The 20,881-nt window shown below is 37.4% G+C and overlaps 1 protein-coding gene across 2 annotated transcripts in view; it reads left to right on the forward strand.

Annotated features, from left to right (window-relative positions):
* Positions 1–20,881, forward strand: part of mettl15 (methyltransferase 15, mitochondrial 12S rRNA N4-cytidine) — a 66,966-nt gene that overhangs the window by 37,277 nt on the left and 8,808 nt on the right. For both annotated transcript variants that reach the window (XM_008405160.2, XM_008405161.2), the window contains 3 exons: positions 1,617–1,753; positions 11,842–12,033; positions 14,984–15,162. In XM_008405160.2, coding sequence (XP_008403382.1) covers positions 1,617–1,753; positions 11,842–12,033; positions 14,984–15,162 — 508 coding nt within the window. The remainder of the gene's footprint in view (positions 1–1,616; positions 1,754–11,841; positions 12,034–14,983; positions 15,163–20,881) is intronic.

The following is a 20,881-nucleotide window of genomic DNA, read 5'->3' on the forward strand; positions in this document are numbered from 1 at the left end:
TTAGACACATTACAACCAGCAAACTTTGTTAAGACATGTCTTTTGTTGGGATTATGTAATAGCCTGGCACCAAATACCACACAGGTATATTCAAATTTTTAAATCATGCCACAAATTTTTATTTGGACTGCAGGTCTGGAATTTAAGAAAGCCATTATGTCACATCAGTATATCAAACCATTTTTATTGTTTTTCTGACTGAATCTTTAGGGTAGCTGTTCTGTTAAATGGTGAACCTCTACCCTAGTCTTGGCAGCTTCTAACATATCGTCTTTCAGGATTAGTCTGCATTTACTTCCATCCAATTTACATGAACTTTGTTGTCCAGCCAGCTGCTGGCTGTAACATTTGGACGCTACAACAAGCCAGCGGAAATGCGATAATGACTTTGCCAACAAGGAGGCAATCCTTCTCCAGGGCCTTAGCTGCCAGCCTGCCTTGCCATGTATTGATTGGAATGAACCCATAGTTTCTGCACTGCTTTCTGACGATTTCTGCAAATCATGATGATTTCTGCACCATTCTTCTTGTGATTTAGCATTTGCAGCATCCAGATCAGGTGTGAACATAAACAACAGTGAAATGTCTAACGATATTATTAACAAGAAAAATGTGATATTAATTCTTATGAAGTATTACAGCCTATTACATGCAAAGTGTACCTGTGTGTAGTTATAGCTTCTGTTCCATCAGAGAGAGTGATTTCCAGTGCACTGGTGGGTTATACGATGGGGACCTTTGGAAAATTTACTTCTGAATTTAAGTGAGATCCATTTTTGAAATGCACATCACTACTTTTGGGTAATTTACATTCGTTGCAGCTAGATGATTAAGTGTGCAAATACCATTTAGACATGGCATAGTACACAAACACTAAACAGGATGTCAAGGCCAGTGTTTGTTTAATGTGTCCAAAGACAATGATTTGTCTGCTTTTATTTTGATTGAGTCTTATGAATGTGTCCAGTTCTAGCTGATTCCATAGGCCTGGATTTGATGATACCTGCCATAGGGCTTTTTTTTTTTTTTACATTTTGAACCAAAGTGATTTTGTTGTGGGTCTTTTGGTTTCTTAAGAAGACTACTGTCTAACTCGACCTGCAAATCAGTTGGAAAACCATGCCGACGTCTCTGACATTTCCCAGAACTTGCTAGAGATTATAACCAATTTCAAGAATGATTAAACAAACACTGGCCTTGTCATGTTTGTTACCACAGTAATTTTTATACTTGTCAAAAATTTTACAAAATGTAAAGGGTAAGAATAAACATAGATACAAAAATAACTCATTAAAGCGTGTTGTTAAAACCTCTTGCTCTGGGGGATTTAAGGAATGTATTTCAACCTTAATTTGAAATATGAGCTTTACATGTTTTCATTTGCACACTAAACCATACTTTGATAGCTTAATTTGTGAATGTCTGTTCAAACTCAGTTATGTCCTTATATAGAAATCATGTTGCTCAAGATGAGACAGAATAAAATGTCTTGACAGTGAACCACTGACAAAGAAACACTTAAGTGATAAACTACCGTCGTGATGACGATGATGAATCGTGTATAAGGAGCCCTGTTGTGAGAAGAATGTGTTGTTTTCTCTCTTTCTCGCATGTAGGTGGTCCTGGACATGACATTTGGAGGTGGTGGTCATACCAAAGCATTACTGAACACAGTTCCTGAAGTCACTGTCCTGGCCTTAGACCGTGACCCCACAGCTATTTCTCTGGCCCAGCAGCTGGCCAAAGAGCACTCGTGAGTGATTTGCTTGACTGTACCTGGACACATGTTGAAACTTCAAATCACACACCGTCTAGACAATGTTTATGTGTCACAAGTCTAAAATTTACCACTAGTTTTTATTGTCACAGTTGAAAGCTTGACAGTTTTCAGAAGTGTTAGGTTTTATGGTAATTTTTTTTCTCCTTAAAACATACTGTTGGCTTGATAAACAGCAGCATTGCAGCTTTCTGTCCATTTCTCACTTCTTCGCTGAGACCAATCCAATACAGCTTGCCAAGATACAGCCCCTGAGTTGCAGCATCCAATCAAATCCATCGTTCCTTCTTAACTTAAAGCTTTTCTCCCCCCACGCAAAGCTGGTGGGCCCGGCATGTCATTTGTCAGAGGAGGGCCCACGCCTGTTGTGTGAGGGAGATGCTGCCTCCCACGGAGGATCTATAAGTTATGGGGAAGAGGGAGGGGGGGTGCGATGGGTGTTGAGAAGTGAAGGGAGAGGAAGAAAAAAAGACAGAAAACATAAGCGTGAGCGAGGAGGGAGACACGAGGACACAGTGGCAGGGTGAGAGGGAGTGTGTGTGTGCATGAGCGAGGCGCGGGTGGATGAAAATGAGATGTTCCTAAGACCATGGCGTGGGAAGGAATCCTTTTACGTAGATTCTGGGGAAACCTCTCTCAAGGGAATCTGCTGGAGAAATGTGCCTATGAGCAGGGGAATGACAATTAAGAGAGAGAGAGAATGAGAACTCTGTATTCAGTCAGCAGCAATATATCCCCGCTGTAAACTCCTCCACGCCTACTCGTGATGCAAGTTGAGAGAGGCTAGAGAAATCTAGCAATTAACCAATATTAGTGGGAGCCTGAGTAAAAGACCCTATCTGCCTACGCGGTCCATCCACACAATAGTGTTAGAGGATTTTCTCCCTCCTCTGTACTTGCAGAAAGTAAACCCTTAATACAAACTGTTGAATGCTGGTCCTGGCTGAATCCAGTCATACCTCACAAGGAAGGTAATTTCAAGTTCAAACACCTAAAAAGTACAAGGTTGTGAAGGCAGATCTGCCTCCTAAGTAATATTCAGCCATGTATTTAATGGGATTTGCCTCCTGCATGTTGAGCCTTGCTGTTCTCTGCATCATTCTTCTGGTTGCTATGACTTCACTGCGCTTGAAGCTCTGCAGTTGTTGCGCCCACAATACATGTCTGAAACGGCACTAGTCATTATTGAATTGACAAACATTGAATTTGCAATTATACATACTGCCACACACACTGATTAATTATTTACTGTGTCCATCAGTCATCATTGGAACTGAATTCTTTAATGCATCAAAAGTAAATTGTAGTAGTTTACTAATATTTCTATTGTTTGTTCGCTTAGTATGTCTTTCTTAAGGTGTTTTAAAAGATGCACTATTCTTGCTTAAGGGATTAACGTTTTGTGTAAAACAGAAACAAATATTCTTCTGGCTTTTATTAATATTTGACTCACTGAATGATTTAGATCTGCAGTTTAGAAAGTTTATAACTCTTTCAGTGAAATATTGAAAAATTCCTGCCTTTTACTCTTCATCCTTTCCCAATTTTAACTTCAAAGATGGTTCACTCTGCCTTGGATATGAAACTTTGTGATTTTGCTTTACTGTGAACTGTATATCCTCATCAGAAGTTTGATAGTTAATAAAACTTTAGAAAATAATATGCTAATAGCTCTCTATCAGATCTGCATCCAGTGTTTTATGCACCATCCAGAAAATTTGTTTTATTATTTTAGCGGCTGCTAATGTTTTTCTAGCTGGAGAATGGTTATTCTGAACACAAAAATAAATGCAGCCCATGAAAACGACTTTCCTAATCATCGAAAAACATAAAGAAGCCGCAGAGAAATACTTTGATAATAAAGGCCAGGATTTTCAAAGTCGATATGTGGAGAAAAACGATGTGTGTGACTATTGAATCAACATAATGGCTCGCTCCTTTTTTTTTTTACAATGTTTTTTTGAGATGTAGTGTTTTAATAAACCATGGCTCACACAAAGATTATGCCACAAAGGAAAATCTTATCCTATGGTCAAACTGCACACAAAGTGCTTGAGGCTAATTTTTTTTTTTTTCAATCATTTGCTCAGTTTTAGTTTGAGGATACTCTTGCAGTTGTTGACAGTGAGGTTGAATACTGAAAGCTCCTTTTAAAAAAACAAGCTAAAATGTGTGTATCCGTCACTGTGTCTGTATTCATCTTAATATTAAATAAAGTCAAGTTTCTTTACAGATGAAAGTGCTTTTCATAATAAAATTATAATACAGAAATCAGTTACAAAACAAGTAATGATAATCATCAAGAATAATCATCATCAAATATATTAATCAATGTTCCAGTTTTTTTTTTGTTTTTTTTATTCAACTCTTAACAGGTGGTATTAAGTTAAAGTAACTAAATTTTTTTTGGCTGTTTTGATGTTTTCTGGAAGTTTGCTCCAGCTTAGTGGAGCATAAAAGCTGAACGCTGCTTATCCATGTTTGGTTCTGACTCTGGGGATGCAGAGCAGACTAGAACCGGAAGACCTGAGTGAAACACAGTTTTCATGTATTTTGGTGCTAAGCCATTCAGTGATTTATAAGCTAACTGGAGTATTTTAAAGCCTGTTTGTTCTCTGAGCTACAGGAAACCAGTGGAAGGACTTCTGAGCTGAGGAGATGTGCTTTGTTTTCCTCGTTTTAGTAAGAAGGCAAGCAACAAAATCACCTGTAGCTGTCTAAGTTTTTGACCTGTCAAGACACTGTTGCAGCAATCGGCTTTACTAGAGAAAAGCACATGCTGGGACAATAGTCCTTTAATCCTAGAAACGTTCTTCAGGTGATAAAAGGCTTACTTTGTAACTGTCTTTATGTGACTCTGAAGGTTAAGGTTTGAGTCCATCATCATCTAGATGTCAGGCCTGGTCACTTGTAGCTGTAAAAGCTAAAGCTGCATCGTTCCTCTTTAGATCCAAAGATAATGACTACAGTTTTGCTTCTGTTCAGCTGGAGAAAGTACAGTTGATTTTGCTCTAAGCAACTGTTCAGTGCCTGGTTGGGTTTGGAGTCACTTGGTGACAAAGCATTGCAGAGGTGTGTATCATCTGGTTATTTATGTTAACTAATATTTTTACTTGTTATAATCTGAGCTAGCGAGAGCATGTAGCTATGAAATAGCGGCTGCAGGATTGACACTTAGGATGCACCACATGTGTCTGCTCTGAAGAGAACTTACCAATTGGCACAAAGACGCCCTTATTTACATAAGATTTGAACCAGTGAAGTACTCTGTATTCACTTCAATAATATGCCATGGTCAACAGTGTCAAATGCTGCATTGAGGTCCAACAGAACCAACGCTGTGGTTCTTCCATATTCAACATCTGTGATGTACCAGCAAATATAATTAGAGACTGCTGACCTGGAAAGACTTGGAAATCGGTTTGTTATCCAAGGACTTTAGCACATCCACATTTATAATGAATCTGTCATCAGTGTAAGGTGATTCATTTTCAGCCCATAATGAAATCTATATATTGTCCTTGTGTGGAACACAGTGACTCATGGAAAGAAATGCATCTGTTAGATTATGCAGTCGTCCCTCCACACCTAAACATTTTCCTTTTTAATCATTGTGTTGATCACTACCTAATTCAGAGCTGGTCAGAGAAGTCCCTTGTATGTTCATCTGCAGTGACAAACAGTAAATGTAATGTAAAAGAGGATTAGTTTGATAACAGAAGACCAAGATACATTTAAATAAAATTGTTACTAATTAAGTCCTTTTTCCACATCCTTACTTTTTTTTGAAAAGTACATAAATGCCACAGTCTGCAGTGCTGCTGGTCTTTATTTACCCATTGCCATGGTGAATCAGAGTATCAAAGCTTCATCGACGATGGCTTTTTTTCCCCCCATTAATGACGCACACGCTTGACTTGGAATGAACACACTCAAATTTAACTAGAGTAAATTGGATTAGCTCAAAAGAGAAACTCACATAGCAGGTATAATCGCTTTACAAAATGATTGCATCCATTTTTGGGAATACACCGCCTGATGTTTGCTCTCAAGACTTTTTCCAAATGCTTCTGTGTTGTCCTTGTTTATTCCATATGGCAGCAATGATGGGTGCATTCTTGTTTTCTGAAGGGGCCACAAAGCGCTTCACACGGCATCAAGTCATTCATGGAAACACTGACACTTCAAAAGATTGAGAATTTATTTTACTATTTATTTGTTTAGAACAGGGACAATGCACAATATACAATAACCACAAGAGGAAAGATACACTTTAGCAGGTTGTAACACTAAGTGCTAATTTCCACCTGGTGAAATTTCAGCTGGTGAAATTTTTTAAAAGAAAAAAAAAATACATAAAAACAGCTGAACGCTATTGGGGCTTTTATTCTGACAACCACCAGAATACATTTAAAACAATTTAAAAAAATTTATTCTGGTAAATTGATAGATTGACTGATAAAAGAATGACTGGTCCAAAGAATGTATCAGCTATTTATTTACCACAACTAATAAATCACCTGAAGCAAGCAAGTCTCTTTTAGTAAAAAAAAGAAAAAAGAAAATGAAACAAAAGACACGCTTCTGTTTTTATCCCTCTCCTTTTTTCTTCACTCACTGTAGATATTTTCATCACTTCTCCCCTGCTGAAAGCAATCAATCAGCATCTTGTCTTAGGCTTCAGTGACGCAGGTAAAGAAACTGAGGAGGTCAACACAAGGGAATATTGCAGGCTTGATTTGTAAAGAGGCTCCCTCATCTTGAATGAATATAGCTCAAATCAAGGTTGCTGCAATAGATCTTGATGTCTTCCAGAGTTCTCCTACCTAGAATTACAATGTAAAATGGCATTTTTTTCTTAAATAGTACTCAAAATTCGATTAATAAAGTTAAAATTTGAGATCAAGAGGTAGGCTAACACTTTGCTGTTTTGGAAATGCACTTCACTTAGGTTGGCTCTGAAGATGGTTGTTAACCCTATAATGTGGTTAGAGGAAGCTTAAGCAAGATATTGTGATTTGGAGCATTTTATCAAACTGTCAGACTATTTTGAATGACAAAAAATGCATATAGATGCTGAGGAGGGATTGCGTTTCTTTTTTTTTTGCCTTTTTATTTAAATATTCTTTTTTTTCTCATTAACATGTAGTATTTTTGAGTGATGTGGTTTATTGGGCAAAGTTTTTTTTTTTTTACAACTGACAGGCAACTATAAATAAAATGTGTCCAATTTATTAGTCCGATCTACTGATACGACGCTATAACTAAAAGAATATTTCTGATGTCAGTGTTGTCGGTGCTAAATAAAAAATAACTCGGATCTCTTAAGCAATTATGAGCCCACACTTGAACTTCAGCACATACACCACTAAAACTTGTCCTCTTTAATAATATAAGACCTTACATAAGGCATTTATATCTCCAACTCTGTGTCTAAACCCCATAAAGAAGTTAATAATTTACAAATGTTACATAACTGTTTAACATAGCATATTTTGAAATACTTCCGATGCTTTCGGAAACATGTAAAAGAAATCACAGTGTGTATTAGAAGGAATGTTTGTTCGAAATAGTGGAAGGTCACATAAAATGTTCCAGTGATGGGCCTTTCAGGGTTTTGTAGAAGCTAATAAAAGACTACCAGGCATAATGTGGGACTTCAATAGAATAAAACAACTTTTTTAAATATCACTTAAAGTAGCAGACTGTCTTCTCACCAGTATTTTCCTTCCTGTGTTCAGGGCTGTGAACATTGCCTGATGATATACAGTGGACCCTGATGTTCAAATGAATTAGGCACCACAGTGACCCATGAGTAGCTGAAATCTGCAAATACTTCAGACACGCTCCAAAAACTCTTAGTTGACTATTTTTACAGTTCAACACCAAATAGACCTTAATGCGCATGCATATGCTTAGTGGAAACCATGTTGGCACTACCGCAGAAGCTAACCTCCATTGTCTTCCTTATCTCAGCTCTTGAGATAAGGATGTTCAATTGGCTGGGAGTACAGACATGATCAGCATCAAGGAAAGTAAGCCCTTCTGTGTTGCTAACACTCCTACTGAATATATTGACTGTAATTAAATCGTACATAATTTCTTTTGAAACTATATAAATCCATCTCAACCTCCCTCTCCTTACTTTGTTGGACCTTCATCTATAACATTTTGTTGTACCTTTGCTTTACATTGTCTTTACAGACTTCTAAAAACAACTACCTCACATATTCTTCATGGTATTTTTTTCAGCTTGTTGGCAATCCATAAACTTTTAGCATTGAAGTATTTCTCTGGCCTGACATAGATTATTTTCTCCACACAAATGTTTAGTTAGTCTTTCACAAACTTGGTCATGATGACTTGGATAACATACCTAAAATAAACCCAAAGATTTGCATATATGACGCTGTCTCTCTTTTTTCCCCCCTTATTTTTGGAGTTGACAAACTATTTGAAAAGTTTGAAGCATGGAAATGAGAGGAGGTGTGGTTTAAAATCTTCAGTGACTGCCATACATCCTTTAGGGATGTTGTGTTTGTAACCTGTTTCCAGGTTACAAAAGCTGACGTCACACTCACTGCCGGCAGCAGTGTAGGGTTATAAATACACCTGCATGTATCAAAATAACACTTGTGAACTCTGTGGGTAGAATATAGGTACTGCAAATTTATTGCCACCAGTGTCCTGGACATACACTCTCTCCCTACTGGCACATAAATTGCAAATCACCATTGTTCCTTTTTGATAAGTCAACGAGACCAAAATAATTTTTTTTTCTGGACTGAACATAATCTGCACTGCAGAATCACTGTGGTTGACAGCCTTCATCATTCATTCATATGTGCTAAGATAACCCTATCAATACGCTCCCTGTTGGCTGAGAGTTATGTCATCAACAGATATACTTTGCAACAACTTTCTGCCCCTGCATGTGACAGGAATCTATCTCAAGGTCACATAAGGCTCTACTTAATAGTGTCAATTACATGATCAGGATTGCCACTTTGTTAGTGAGCTCTGGAGTTATTCTATTTGAGCTATTGTATTTCTCTTTGCTTATCCTTAAAGTTTGAATGTCAACAAGAGAGGCATTGATGTTTGGTATGTGTTTCTGCTGCCCAGACTTTCTAAAATATGCAAGGGTTTCTGCATGGTTGTAGGATCTTGCCAATGTTCTCACACTCGTGTTCAAACTATTTTTGAGTCAGCTGCTCCCAAGCGTTCGCCCCAGCATTTGACTCATCATCCTACAGTTTTGCACCAAAGTCCAATAGGTGCTGAGAAATTGCTGATAAGCTTGTTTTACTGCTGTTAAAGAAGTTGTTATTGATTGTATATTGCTTATTTTATGAGGAATTAATTTAGGTAATATGTGTCTCCTTATTCATGTGCTGTACGATGTTGCTAACAGAGAATGTCTTCATGCAACGTTTTCACAAAGCATACGTCATTGTTCCTGATTCATGTTCTTTGTCACTGCCACCTTTTGAATGAGAGCTTTATCTAAGATCATCTATAACAGTCGGGCACAATTTGTGCAATTACAAAACTTTGGCCTTTTGTTTGCATGTTTGGCCGCAACAGGACCTGGAGGCCATTCACAGAGTAGAACAGATGATGAAATGTAGGTCAGACAAGCCTTTTGGCTGAACACAGGCTGAAGCATTTATTTGTAACCTTAAAACCTTCCAAAGACAAATATATTAGGTTTCTGGCGATTCAACATTGTAAATAGATTTCTCTGATTGCCCTATGTTGGACTGTCAATGGTGTGAACCACCTTTTAACCCACTTATGTCAATATAGAAAATACATCACTGCAATGAGATGTCTTTTAGCAATATCTGCAAATTCTTTAAAGTAGAAATTTACCATTTATTGTCTTATGTCCTATTATATAATTTTAAAAATGTATGAAAACTCTGGCTGATGGATCTTATTCCTCCTTTTTTGTGCTCCAATGAATGGGATATTCATAATCTTGCTTAATTTAGTTTTCTGTTTATAAAGTAAACTGAACCCTAATAAGGAATGCATTTGATTTCAAGCCACATAAAAGTTACACTGTAAGTCAATGAGAAGTCTTCATAAAACACTGATTGAGATGTTTCATTTAGGCTTAGACCCAATGTAAAAGTAGTGTAAGCTCAGACTTACTATGGCAAATTTTCTTCATTCAGTATCTTGTTTGTATGCTATGTCTACTGCACCAAACAGCAGATAAATTTAGAAACAGGCTTCAAAGAAACAGCAGAGTCATGATCAGTGCAGGACAGCTTGACCTCCAGCTGTCAACATAAATACTCTCCAGACAAAATCCAGGTTAAGTAAAATTTTGCAAAAGCGAGACAATAAAACGTTTCTAAGCTCTTACCAGAAACAGCTTACGGCACCACTTTTTATAATGAAACCTCAAAATAAGTGAAAAAATGGTTGGGGGAGTGCTGCTGTGGAGGCGATGACACAAAAGGATGGTGCAGGTGAGGAGGGAAAACAACAAAAACTTACCATAGATTTTTCAAGGAAATATCACCGTGAGAGATGGTGAATAGAAAAAGCAAAGCAATGGAAGGCCCCGGTAGCGTGGGTGAGATGCTCCCTTGCCATTTTGTCTTCTGTGGGTTTTGAGATAAAGGACCTGCCAGCTTGTGTTCTCTTCTTCAATGCCCAGAGTTAACCTTAAGAGAGGTGGAGTCATTGAAATATACATAAAATGTCCAGATTGAGTTAAGTTTAAGCATAGTTTTTAATATCTCAGGGAGACAAATTGTCTTATAGAAAAGAGTTAAAAGTAAAAAGGGAGTTTATTCCAAATGTTTTAATTTAATTGCAATAAATGTCTATGACTGTAGTGTATTTAAAGTTTCATTGATTTCTGGAAACATTAATTGAAATAACCTCCAGCTGACAGATTAAAGATGAAAGCAAGATCCAATGTCTGCAAGACAAACATTTTAGGCATTTATTTTTATGTTAGATAAGGAGTAGAAACACGTGGGTTACAATTTGTTAATGTGTACCTTGTAAACCAACCCATTCCTGCAGAATGAAAGAGAGAACATTTACAAAACTGGACGTTGTTTTGAATGCTTATTGTGGTCTTGCTTACACATGGTAGGCATCAACTAAATCAACAAGCTTTTTCCTCCAGATGGAGTTTTGTGTGTTGAGAGCAGTGACTCAGTGTATGTGCGCAGGTTGCTAGTTGCTTCAAAGAATGGTGAGACATCAGATTTAACAAGCCATGATAAAGTGTCCTGTTACATTCAAAGGGAAGGTTCAAACTCAAATTGAATAAGATCTTTCCTTTTTGTTTTGTTTTTTTCCCCCTGCTACCTTGGACTGTTATTTATCTATCTGAATTGTTTTGGTGTTGCTGAATGCCTAAAATATTGGTCATTGTGTTTTCTTTAATAGATGTAGATATAGAAGGGGATAGAAAAAAAATAGATATGCAGTTCATGCTTTGACAATAAACCAACCTTGTAGACATTTTTAAGGTAACACTGCTGGGGCGATTATTCGGAAAGGATAGTCCTCTCTGGGTTGAGAGTCGGTCTCTTCCTCAAGTGGAGGAGGCATCTTTGTCTTTGATCATGTGTGATGATAATGGACAGAAAATTAATAGATCAATTAGTGCCTCACCCTACTTCTTATTTAGAAATAGGGTAAGAAGTTCACATGGTACTCAGGTGCAATTTTTGTGCAAGTCCTTGTGGTTGATTTAGAGGTCTTCCAGAAATAATAGTCTGAACTACAGCCATGGGACTAACCCAGAACTTGGTCAAGGGATTAAGCTCCCAAGAAGAGGTAGGTGGAGATGCCCTAGAAGGATCCAGGGCATCTAGATCCCTATAGGTACTTACGTCTGCAAATTTGCTTTTGAGTGCTTCTACTGTGACTTTAAAATGAATTACTTGATGAGAGAATAAGATTAGACATGATTAAGTCAAAGTCATTTAAATAAAACGTGATTCATACCTGAAAAGCAAATGTAAACGAAGCTAAAAGCATTGCATCGCAAAGAACTAATTATTGTTCTCCCTTCAATCCTCCACCAGTGGTCGTGTGAAACCGCTGCTCGGCCGGTTCAGTGAGCTTGAAGGCTTGCTGTCTAACATGAACATTAAGTCAGGCAGCATTGATGCTGTCCTGTTGGATGCAGGCAGCTCCTCCATGCAGATGGATCAGGCAGAGAGAGGCTTCTCCCTCAGCAAGGATGGACCTTTGGATATGAGAATGGACGGAGAGAGGTAGGACATGTGCCACATGAAGTGGTGGTTACCTTTGGAGCTGCTGGATTATCAGAGCCAGTAGGACCTTAAGATTGCTCACTGATGCAAGGATCTTTTAGTGAAGATAAATGGACTTGAAATAAATCTGTAAATTATTCCTTTTTTTATCCTGTATGATTTAATAACTACATTTACTGTTTAAAATGATAAGTATAAGCGATCCATTTATTCAGTAGTATGTACATTTAGGCATGTATATGCAACATGTACATATAATGTGTATGCATACATATGTTTATGTCACATATACAAATCTGGAAAAATTAAGAGACCACTTAAAATGATCAGTTTCTCTGATTTTACTTTTCATCGGTATATGTTTGAGTACAATGAACATTGTTTTTTTAATGGACTACTGACATGTCTCCCAAATTCCAAGCAAAAATTTAGTATTTATTTGCACAAAATGAGAAATGGTCAAAATAACAAAAGTGCTGTCAGACCTCAAATAATGCAAAGAAAACAAGTTCATAGTCATTGAGAAAAACAATACTGATGTTTTAACTCAAGAAGAGTTCAGAAATCAATATTTGCGGGAATAACCATGAGGTTTTCAATGGGGTTCAGTGCAGCGGTCTCTTTTCCAGAGCTGCACATACTTACTATATGCAAGTATCTTTTTCTAAAAGTCAGAATTTTAAAGCTCTTTATCTGCAAAAAGGCAGAATATTCAGCTACTGTTAAAATAGGGTTAGCGAGGGCACAGTGTTGCCTCTTTAAACGTGAATTTATTGCTTTTGTATTCGGCGAATGTTTCAAGTCCAGCTCATTACATGAACTTATCTGAAAGAAATAGAAACTGGAAAACGTATAATTGACTAGTAAAGTCTTAAGTTTTTAATTTCCTACAGAGTTATGAAATATATTTCTGAGTCATCATGGACTCCATAGGAGGATAATGTGCTGTACGGCTCCATGGTGCTGTTTCAGATCCAAGAGCCACAAATCTGGACTCTTAGATCTGCTGAGCAGGTTGACAGCTGTTCAGCAGGTTTTGATGGAGGTAGAGAGGAAATGCACCTAAATGTCATAGTGGAATAAATATGTTATTGTTACTATATGTAACACAGACAATGCCACATAGATGCAGTTCATCAGTTACTGGCCCTTTAAGTTCCGGAAACACTCAGCAACCACTTTATTAGGTACACTTGGTTAGTACTGGGCTAGGACCCTCTTTTGCCACCAAAACTGCCTTAATAAAAAGATGTCGGTCAAATTTAGTCCAAATTGGCATTATAATATTACTTATGTGATGCAGACTTGTCCACTTTACATCCACAGTAGGATTCTGCTGTTCTACCACATTCAAAATGTGCTCTATATGATTGAGATCTGGAGTACAGTGACCCTACTATAATTTAAAAAAAAAAAAAAAACGGTGTGAAATCCTGCATTATCCTGCTGGCAGAAACCATCAGTGAATCTGCACACTGAGGTCTTAAAGAGATGGACTTAGTCACCAAAAATACTCAAGTCAGCTACGGTATTTAAATGATGCACAGTCATTTAAGAGTATCACGTCTATCCAGAACATTTCCGTCACACCATTAAACCACCAACCTGGAGCTGTTAATACAGGGCAGGATGAATCCTTGTTTTCATGTAATTTTATACCAAATCCTGAACATAGTTACATCTGAATGCAACTAAAATCAAGACTCATCAGACAAGGCAATGTTTTTCCTATGTATAATTATCCAGTTTTGATGAATGTCTGTGAGATTTTAGACTTGATTTCCTGTTTTGAACTGACTGCGGCATGAGTGGTACTCTGAGTTTAAGACTCCGATTTGAGTTGCACTTAATTCACAAAAATTACAGACTTCAGATTAGTCTTAGACGTGACGTAGATTATGGGCTGTAAATGGCTCATAACAATTTGCTCATGTTTATGCTTTAGTTTCACAGTAATGACATAAATGTCACTAGTTACAAAATTACGGATTAAGATACTTCTGACTGGAAATATCAACATAAAAACACTTCCTTTTACTGCTGACCAGAGGTTTGTATATCTCCACTGGTATTTTGATCATTTGTACTGGTGATGAACTCTTTTCCATCGCCCTAATCTTTAATTCCCTTTACAGATTTTCAATCAGATTCAAGTTAGGGCTGCGGCTCCAGTACTCGAAAAGTTGATACTATTCCAGTTAGACAAAACATTCTATATTTTAATATATTCTTAAATAAAATGTTATTTGAAATCTAAATCTGAAAGAGATATTAATGATTTCAGTGGTGAGAATACAAGCAAATCTAAGTCTAATCCTCTACTTCTTTTTCAGACTCGCTCTGTTTTTGTTTGTGAGAACAGCCTTACTGGATGGTCAAAATAATTTTTTTATGTAGAAAGCCACAGGTGGTTTCCCATCTCCAACTACCAACATTTTTTATTCATCTTCCCTTCAAAATAATCAAAATCAAATGTTATTCCTGTTAACATACTTAATATAATGTGTTACTTTATGTTTAAAATATGGAGCAGTTTTTTAGACATTCTTTGACTTATTGCTCCTAATAATTATAAAACAAATTAGGAAAGATAAGTATTCCCGAGGTCTAAATATAAGACATTTTACAGCTTGCAATGACAGTAATACACCTCAGTATATAGGCACAGTACATACAAATGTAAAGTGTATCTGCAAAAATAGTGCAATATGCTTAGAAATGCATTTACTTTGTTTTTTAACATTTGCATAACCTGCAAATCAATCCCTTAACCTCATCACAAGCTGTTGCTAAAGCTGCATCTCCCTTTTTTTTTTCCTGCCTTGCAATGATTTTGCTCAGAATTGTCACCCATGCAGGCTTTCAGCTGTATCTCAGAGTTGTCAGGATTCGCCTCTGTCAGCAAGGACATGACGTCAAACAGCTTAATTGGGCTTCTTTTTGTGCGTAGGTACCCTGACATGCCCTGCGCTGCTGACGTTGTGAATACCTTAGATCAACAGGCTCTTGCATCTATCCTCACTGCATATGGGGAAGAAAGACACGCCAGGAAAATAGCTTCAGCCATTGTGGAAGCGCGCCGTGTCAACCCCATCACCCGGACACAGCAGCTGGCCAGCGTGGTTGCAGGTAGCGAGACTCTGCGCTGATTAATTCCCCGCAGGATTCTTGGGGCTGCACGGGAAAATAAAACACGAGTGGAGTTATTAATGCTGTCTCCCAGAGGGACACGCATGTCTAAGAAAATTATACTGACTGTGATCTCGGCCATCAGCCTTTCTTCTTCTGCTTCAGTTTTAGTTGCCTTATTCCACACCTTCTTTCGAGAATGAGAAGAGATGGAGATGGAGGCGGCTGGAACAAAATGTGGCTTATGCCTTGAAAACAGTATTTTGTATACAGTCGTCCATCTCTCTCTCCCCACTCTCTGCTTCCTTGTTCCCTTTTTTCCCACCTTTTTTTTTTTTTTTTACTTGCAGACATGCACCTGACAAACATCCAAACACCCACATGTCCCCAAACAATTGATACACTCGTGCGTACAAAAGGGCTTAGCTATTTGTCTTCAATGATTGTTTTTATTTTTTCCCTTTAGCCTTATGAATCCGGATTTGAGATGCGAGATGTCGTTGCAGCAGTTATTGAACAGAGCGGCGTATGCATCAGTGTCACCCTGGGAGAACAGGTGTGAGTAAGAGCAGCTGTTTGATCTCTTTTCAAGAGCGAGGCAAGTTAACATCGATGTTTATTTCAAGCAATTCAAGACATCTTGATTTAGGAAAGTTCCAGGGGGAGCTCTTCGACCACCTGTGACAGTGATGTTTTTAGAAAAACAGTACAGCCCCATAGCAAATCACGAAGCTGTATGTGTCTGTATACGTATGTTACACTTTCCATTGGAGAGCAATTCAATTAATATCGCCATCATTTATCAATTAACAGTTGCTCTTCTGATTATATTCTATCAGCTTGCCAATGCATACATGCCTCTTGAACTTTTTCAAATTACGTCACAATACAACCTCAAATATTAATATTTTATTATCGGTATTTTATGGAATTGAGCAACACAGATTACCATATAATTGTGAAATTCTCTAAAGAGAAGGGGTCATTTGGACCCAGCAAGATTTTTACCTTGTGCACAGTTCGGCCATTACAAGTTTTTTTGTGTGTGTGTGGTTTTGGGAACTGACGGTCTGATGGAACACCCTCCTCCTGTCCTCCACATTGTCCGACCATGACATCTGCCACATTCCTCCTGAGTGTTGCACTAAATCTACAGGGGGCGGGGGGTTAGAGAAATAAGAAACATGCTTTCAGATTTACATTATATATTAATATTCATCATACTAGACAAACCAGCAATCCACAGACCATTGCTGCCTCAGTCACTGTCAACCACCACACACCCACTCCACCACCAAAACCTCACCCTGAGGTGCACACATTGCCACCCTGAACCCACTTTTCTGTCTAAAATGGGGGATGGTTGGTTACAACGCATTACATTTTTGGTAAGCTTCATAGTGTAGCTTCCTTCATAGTCAAGTTGGTACACATACATTACCACCAAATGGTAGCGACTGGGTAAAATGTAAAATCAGATGCAATTACTTTAAAACTTCCACCCCTCCAGTAAGCAAACATTTATCAATAGCCAAGGGTCCAGACCCTTCATATGAAGCAAAACATAGAACAAAGGGTTGGTTTTTACCAAGCTACTTTTGTAGTAATTTTAGCTTTGTTGCAATGAACCATAACCAGTTTAAAACAATGTATGACATAATAGTTTTTCCTCAGGCAAAAAAGTATCTCTTCTGAATGCCCTGTACTGTGGCTGATTCCATGAGTGACAACAAAAAACATAAGCTTTCAGCTAATCAGGAGTTCTCAACTTTTAAATATAAGTTTAAAGTGAGCAAACTACTAGATCCAGTAGGCATAAGGAGATACTGCCCATTTTGTTCTGCACTGAGACCCGTGGTTTCTCTCTGACTGTTTGAATGATTCAAAAAATGCACGTAAAAACTTTCACTATCAGAGCAAGACTGTTAAACATGTCCAAGTTGTAAATGTAAATTACAACATAAAACGTGAGATGTGATTTAATGAGGTTCATAGTGCATAAACGAGTGAATATTTTGAGCATGTAAACACTTTGCAGCAACGGTTTTCATTCTGGCATCAACACTATTGAATGTTGTTGCCAGAATGCATGCTTTGTTCACGTTCTTTTACGTAAAAAAACCCCAGCCTTGTTAACTTAAAAAATTCACGTAAAGTATTAATCACACTCTTTAATGTGCACATTCAAGCATAATAAGGTGAACAGGTGAATTCAGACTCTAGGTCTTGCTTTTCTGTTTTATTGTCTCTATAAATTCTTACTTAGGCTTTGACCTACACCACCGATGCAGAAAAACTGGCTTTACATCTTTTTTTTTTTTTTTTGGACAGTTAATGATTCCAGATGCTGGCAGGAGAGCAGTTCCAGACCTCAGGGTGTTTCCAATGATTTATCTGTGGTATAAATTCTGTCAGTCAAACCTTTGGACACATCTATTAATTTTGAATGAGGCAGTTACTAAAAAAATGACTGGCACGGTAGTTTTTTAATGTTTTTCGTCCTCTGAGCAACATGAATTTTAAGTGTAAATGTTATGTTTGATATAATTTGCTAATATTATAACATCCTGCCAAGTTTCAAGCTGAATATTTCAAAGGAAGTGTTGCTGCGCTTCTGTATTATTACAAATCAACCTTTAGTGTGCAGTAAAGCACACATTTGCCTTATACTAACATCATCAGAGCATGTAAAAAAGGAAGAAATAGGAACATTTTAGAGAAATATGGTTATTTTCCACAGAACCAGTGGCTCACGTCAAGGGGGATGATGAATGATATACATACAGACATGCTGGTGCCAAAGCCTCCAACAGAGTCTTATCAGCAATGGGCTGATGGTATTGACCTGCCTTTGTCCTCCACACATTTCAGACTAGTAGCTTTGTTTGCTTCTTTATTCTGATGTTTCTAACATATAGAAACTATTTTTTTGCACACAAGCACACAGTATATTATTTAGTATAAATGTAAATAATTTTGTGCTTTTCCTGATTTTTTTAAGCTATACTTTTCCACCATGTAGAAGAAGATGTATAAACAAATACAACTGACCTCAATGACTTTTGAAAATGTGAGTTAGCTGCAGAAATTTGAACTTTATGGAGTTTTTTTTATTACTATAATCCATGCAAAGTCAAAATTAAATATGCAGACTCAAATATATACATACACCTCTACTGAAGTTAAGGTGAATTCATGAACAAACTCCAGATTTCATTCGAACTGGACATTTTACCACACTTTTTAAATGAAATCTTAGTTAAGTTAAATTGTTATTTCTGCTTACCTCTTATGGAAACAGAGCACTTAAAAAAAGCATTTTTACAGAAATATTGATTTGACAAATAGCATGTTTAATGATGGTTATTTTCGTAAGGTACTTTTAAGCTGACAAGCAAAGCTTATTAAAATGCATATTCTAATTTATTAAATGTGAGTGTGCATGGATAGCTTGTTGCAAGTTAACCAACTGCATTTCAGTGAGATCAAAATCTGGACTTTGACTTTGCCCAGGACTAATGTTTCCTTAATTTTCACCTAACTCTTGGTGGATTTAATCATATGTTTTGGGTAATTGTCATGTTAAAGGATTTATACATACTTATGGTGGATTCTATGACGGTGAGCTAGCTAGGACCTTTTGCAGCTTTGCATCCCCAAACTATGACACATAGTTATGCTTCACAGTTGGTAAAAATGTTTGTTTCCTCCAATGCTGAATTTGGTTCATGCCAAATTCTTGCTTTATTTTACCAGGTGGGTAAAAAAATAGATATATAAAAAAATGCATTTCTCTTGATTTAATTTTGTGCAGAGCCGAGTTCAACCTTAATTTTTGTTCAAAGACAGAAAAAATAAATCATATTTTGACATATACTACTGTAGCATCTAAGAACACATTCCTTTTTGTTGCTTGGTCAAAACATTATTCCAACCACCTACAGGCCTAAACCTGCGCAAACAGAGCTGTGTGAGGTTTATTCTGCAGTTCCGTGTTACACGCTCAGCGTGTTTTGGTTCATCCTTAACCAGCAGATATCCTCTTTTTGTAATCTCTTCCTACCACCATAGAGCTGCCTGCAGGACCTTTCAAAGGTGAATTAGAGAAAGAGTGCATGGCTTGGTTAAGCTAGACCAGAGCTGGTCCTTACTGTGCAGGCATTGTATTGAGTGCAGTGTGAGTCACACCTTGGACTGTTCAGTGCAGGAGGAGAGAAATGCCACATCACTCACTTCTCTATTTGTTGCTCTATCTCTTTGGATCTGTGTAAGTGCCTAATTGTTCTTTTGTTTTCTGTGTGTGGTTGCCATGGGTTGGTCAAGATTAACTTTACACGTTTCTTACTTTCTTTAGTTTTGACTTCAAAACTTGCATGAAAACATCTCCTTCCTGTGACTGTTCTAGTTGGAGATAAAAACTGCAAAATTCTTTACATCTTTACATTTTTTTTTGTTGCGAACAGGAGGACAAATTATATTATTCTACAGTTTAACTTGAATGTGACAGTGACACATAATTAGTGACACATAAGCAATAACAACACCATCTCCACCCTCCATCTGCTCCACACAGTGCCTCTAATGGACCTGCCGCTCAGTCCAACTGCAGCTCCCTCTTCACTCCTAACTTTGGCTTGTTTATATCCTTTAATAAGCTGTTTTTTTATTGCTGTGACGTATTTTCTCTGAACCGATCAGTCTTGTGTTAATGATATAAATCAAGCTGTTATTTGTGTTGTTTTTTTCAGTGAAAGAATGGTGTACATACAGTACTGAGCAGACGTATTTACCCATCTGTCATTTCTTTACATTTTGTTTCAAAAGAGCCAGATTGTCTTGTAATTTTTTTTAAATGCTCTTGAGCAATAGTTTCCAAGATTCCCTGAGGGTCTTTCAAAGCTTTCTTTGGACATGAACTTGTTTTGGAATGACAAGTCTCTGCAGAACAATCAGATCTTCTCTTTCCTGGTTTTTGGCCATTTACCAATAGCCTTTGAATGATATAAGCACAAAAGAGGCCCCTTAACTTAAAGAATAAAATGTTGTGTCGACATGTAACAGGCAGTTAAAGTAAATTGGGATTTTTGGGCACTGTGTTACATGTAGCCTGTTAGTTTTGCTTTAATCGGTTTAATCTATGAGAAATACTTAAAAGGGGTATACCGTCACTTTTCAGACTTTCCCTTTTGTGTTGTGTTTGGGCTTGTAGCTCAACGCAATAGCACAGCGAAACATTGCAGAGCAATGCATTGATGTTATGTTTGGAAGATAAAACTTAGGCATCAATGCAGTGAAGAGTTAGGAGTAACATTTTCTCAGAGCACTCCCTTGGAAACATAGCAAACCAGCACCCTGTGCAGGGTTTTTGAAATGGTTTGTGACTAGTCCTGTTTGCTTGTTATTCATAACAATGACCAAAGATTGCTTGTAAAAAAAAATTCAAAAAATATAACAACTTTCAGATCATTTCTGCTTCCGTTTTAACCAGGAGTGTTGCTTTAGCTACTGTGACGCATGGGCTTTGGCACTTCCATTTTAGTAATTCCATGTAGTAATTGTGCAAGCCTCCAGTCTCTGTTTTAGGCTACTTATAAAGAGTTTGACACTCTCAAATGCCTGTGGAATGGGTGTTTACTCTTTGATTATGCTTTATAATCAACTCACATTTTGGTTGTTCCTTTTCTTAAAGAAGCCGTTATGGTCATAATCATGGATCAAA

Source organism: Poecilia reticulata, linkage group LG3 (assembly GCF_000633615.1).
Source record: "Poecilia reticulata strain Guanapo linkage group LG3, Guppy_female_1.0+MT, whole genome shotgun sequence".
NCBI classification, from domain to species: domain Eukaryota; kingdom Metazoa; phylum Chordata; class Actinopteri; order Cyprinodontiformes; family Poeciliidae; genus Poecilia; species Poecilia reticulata.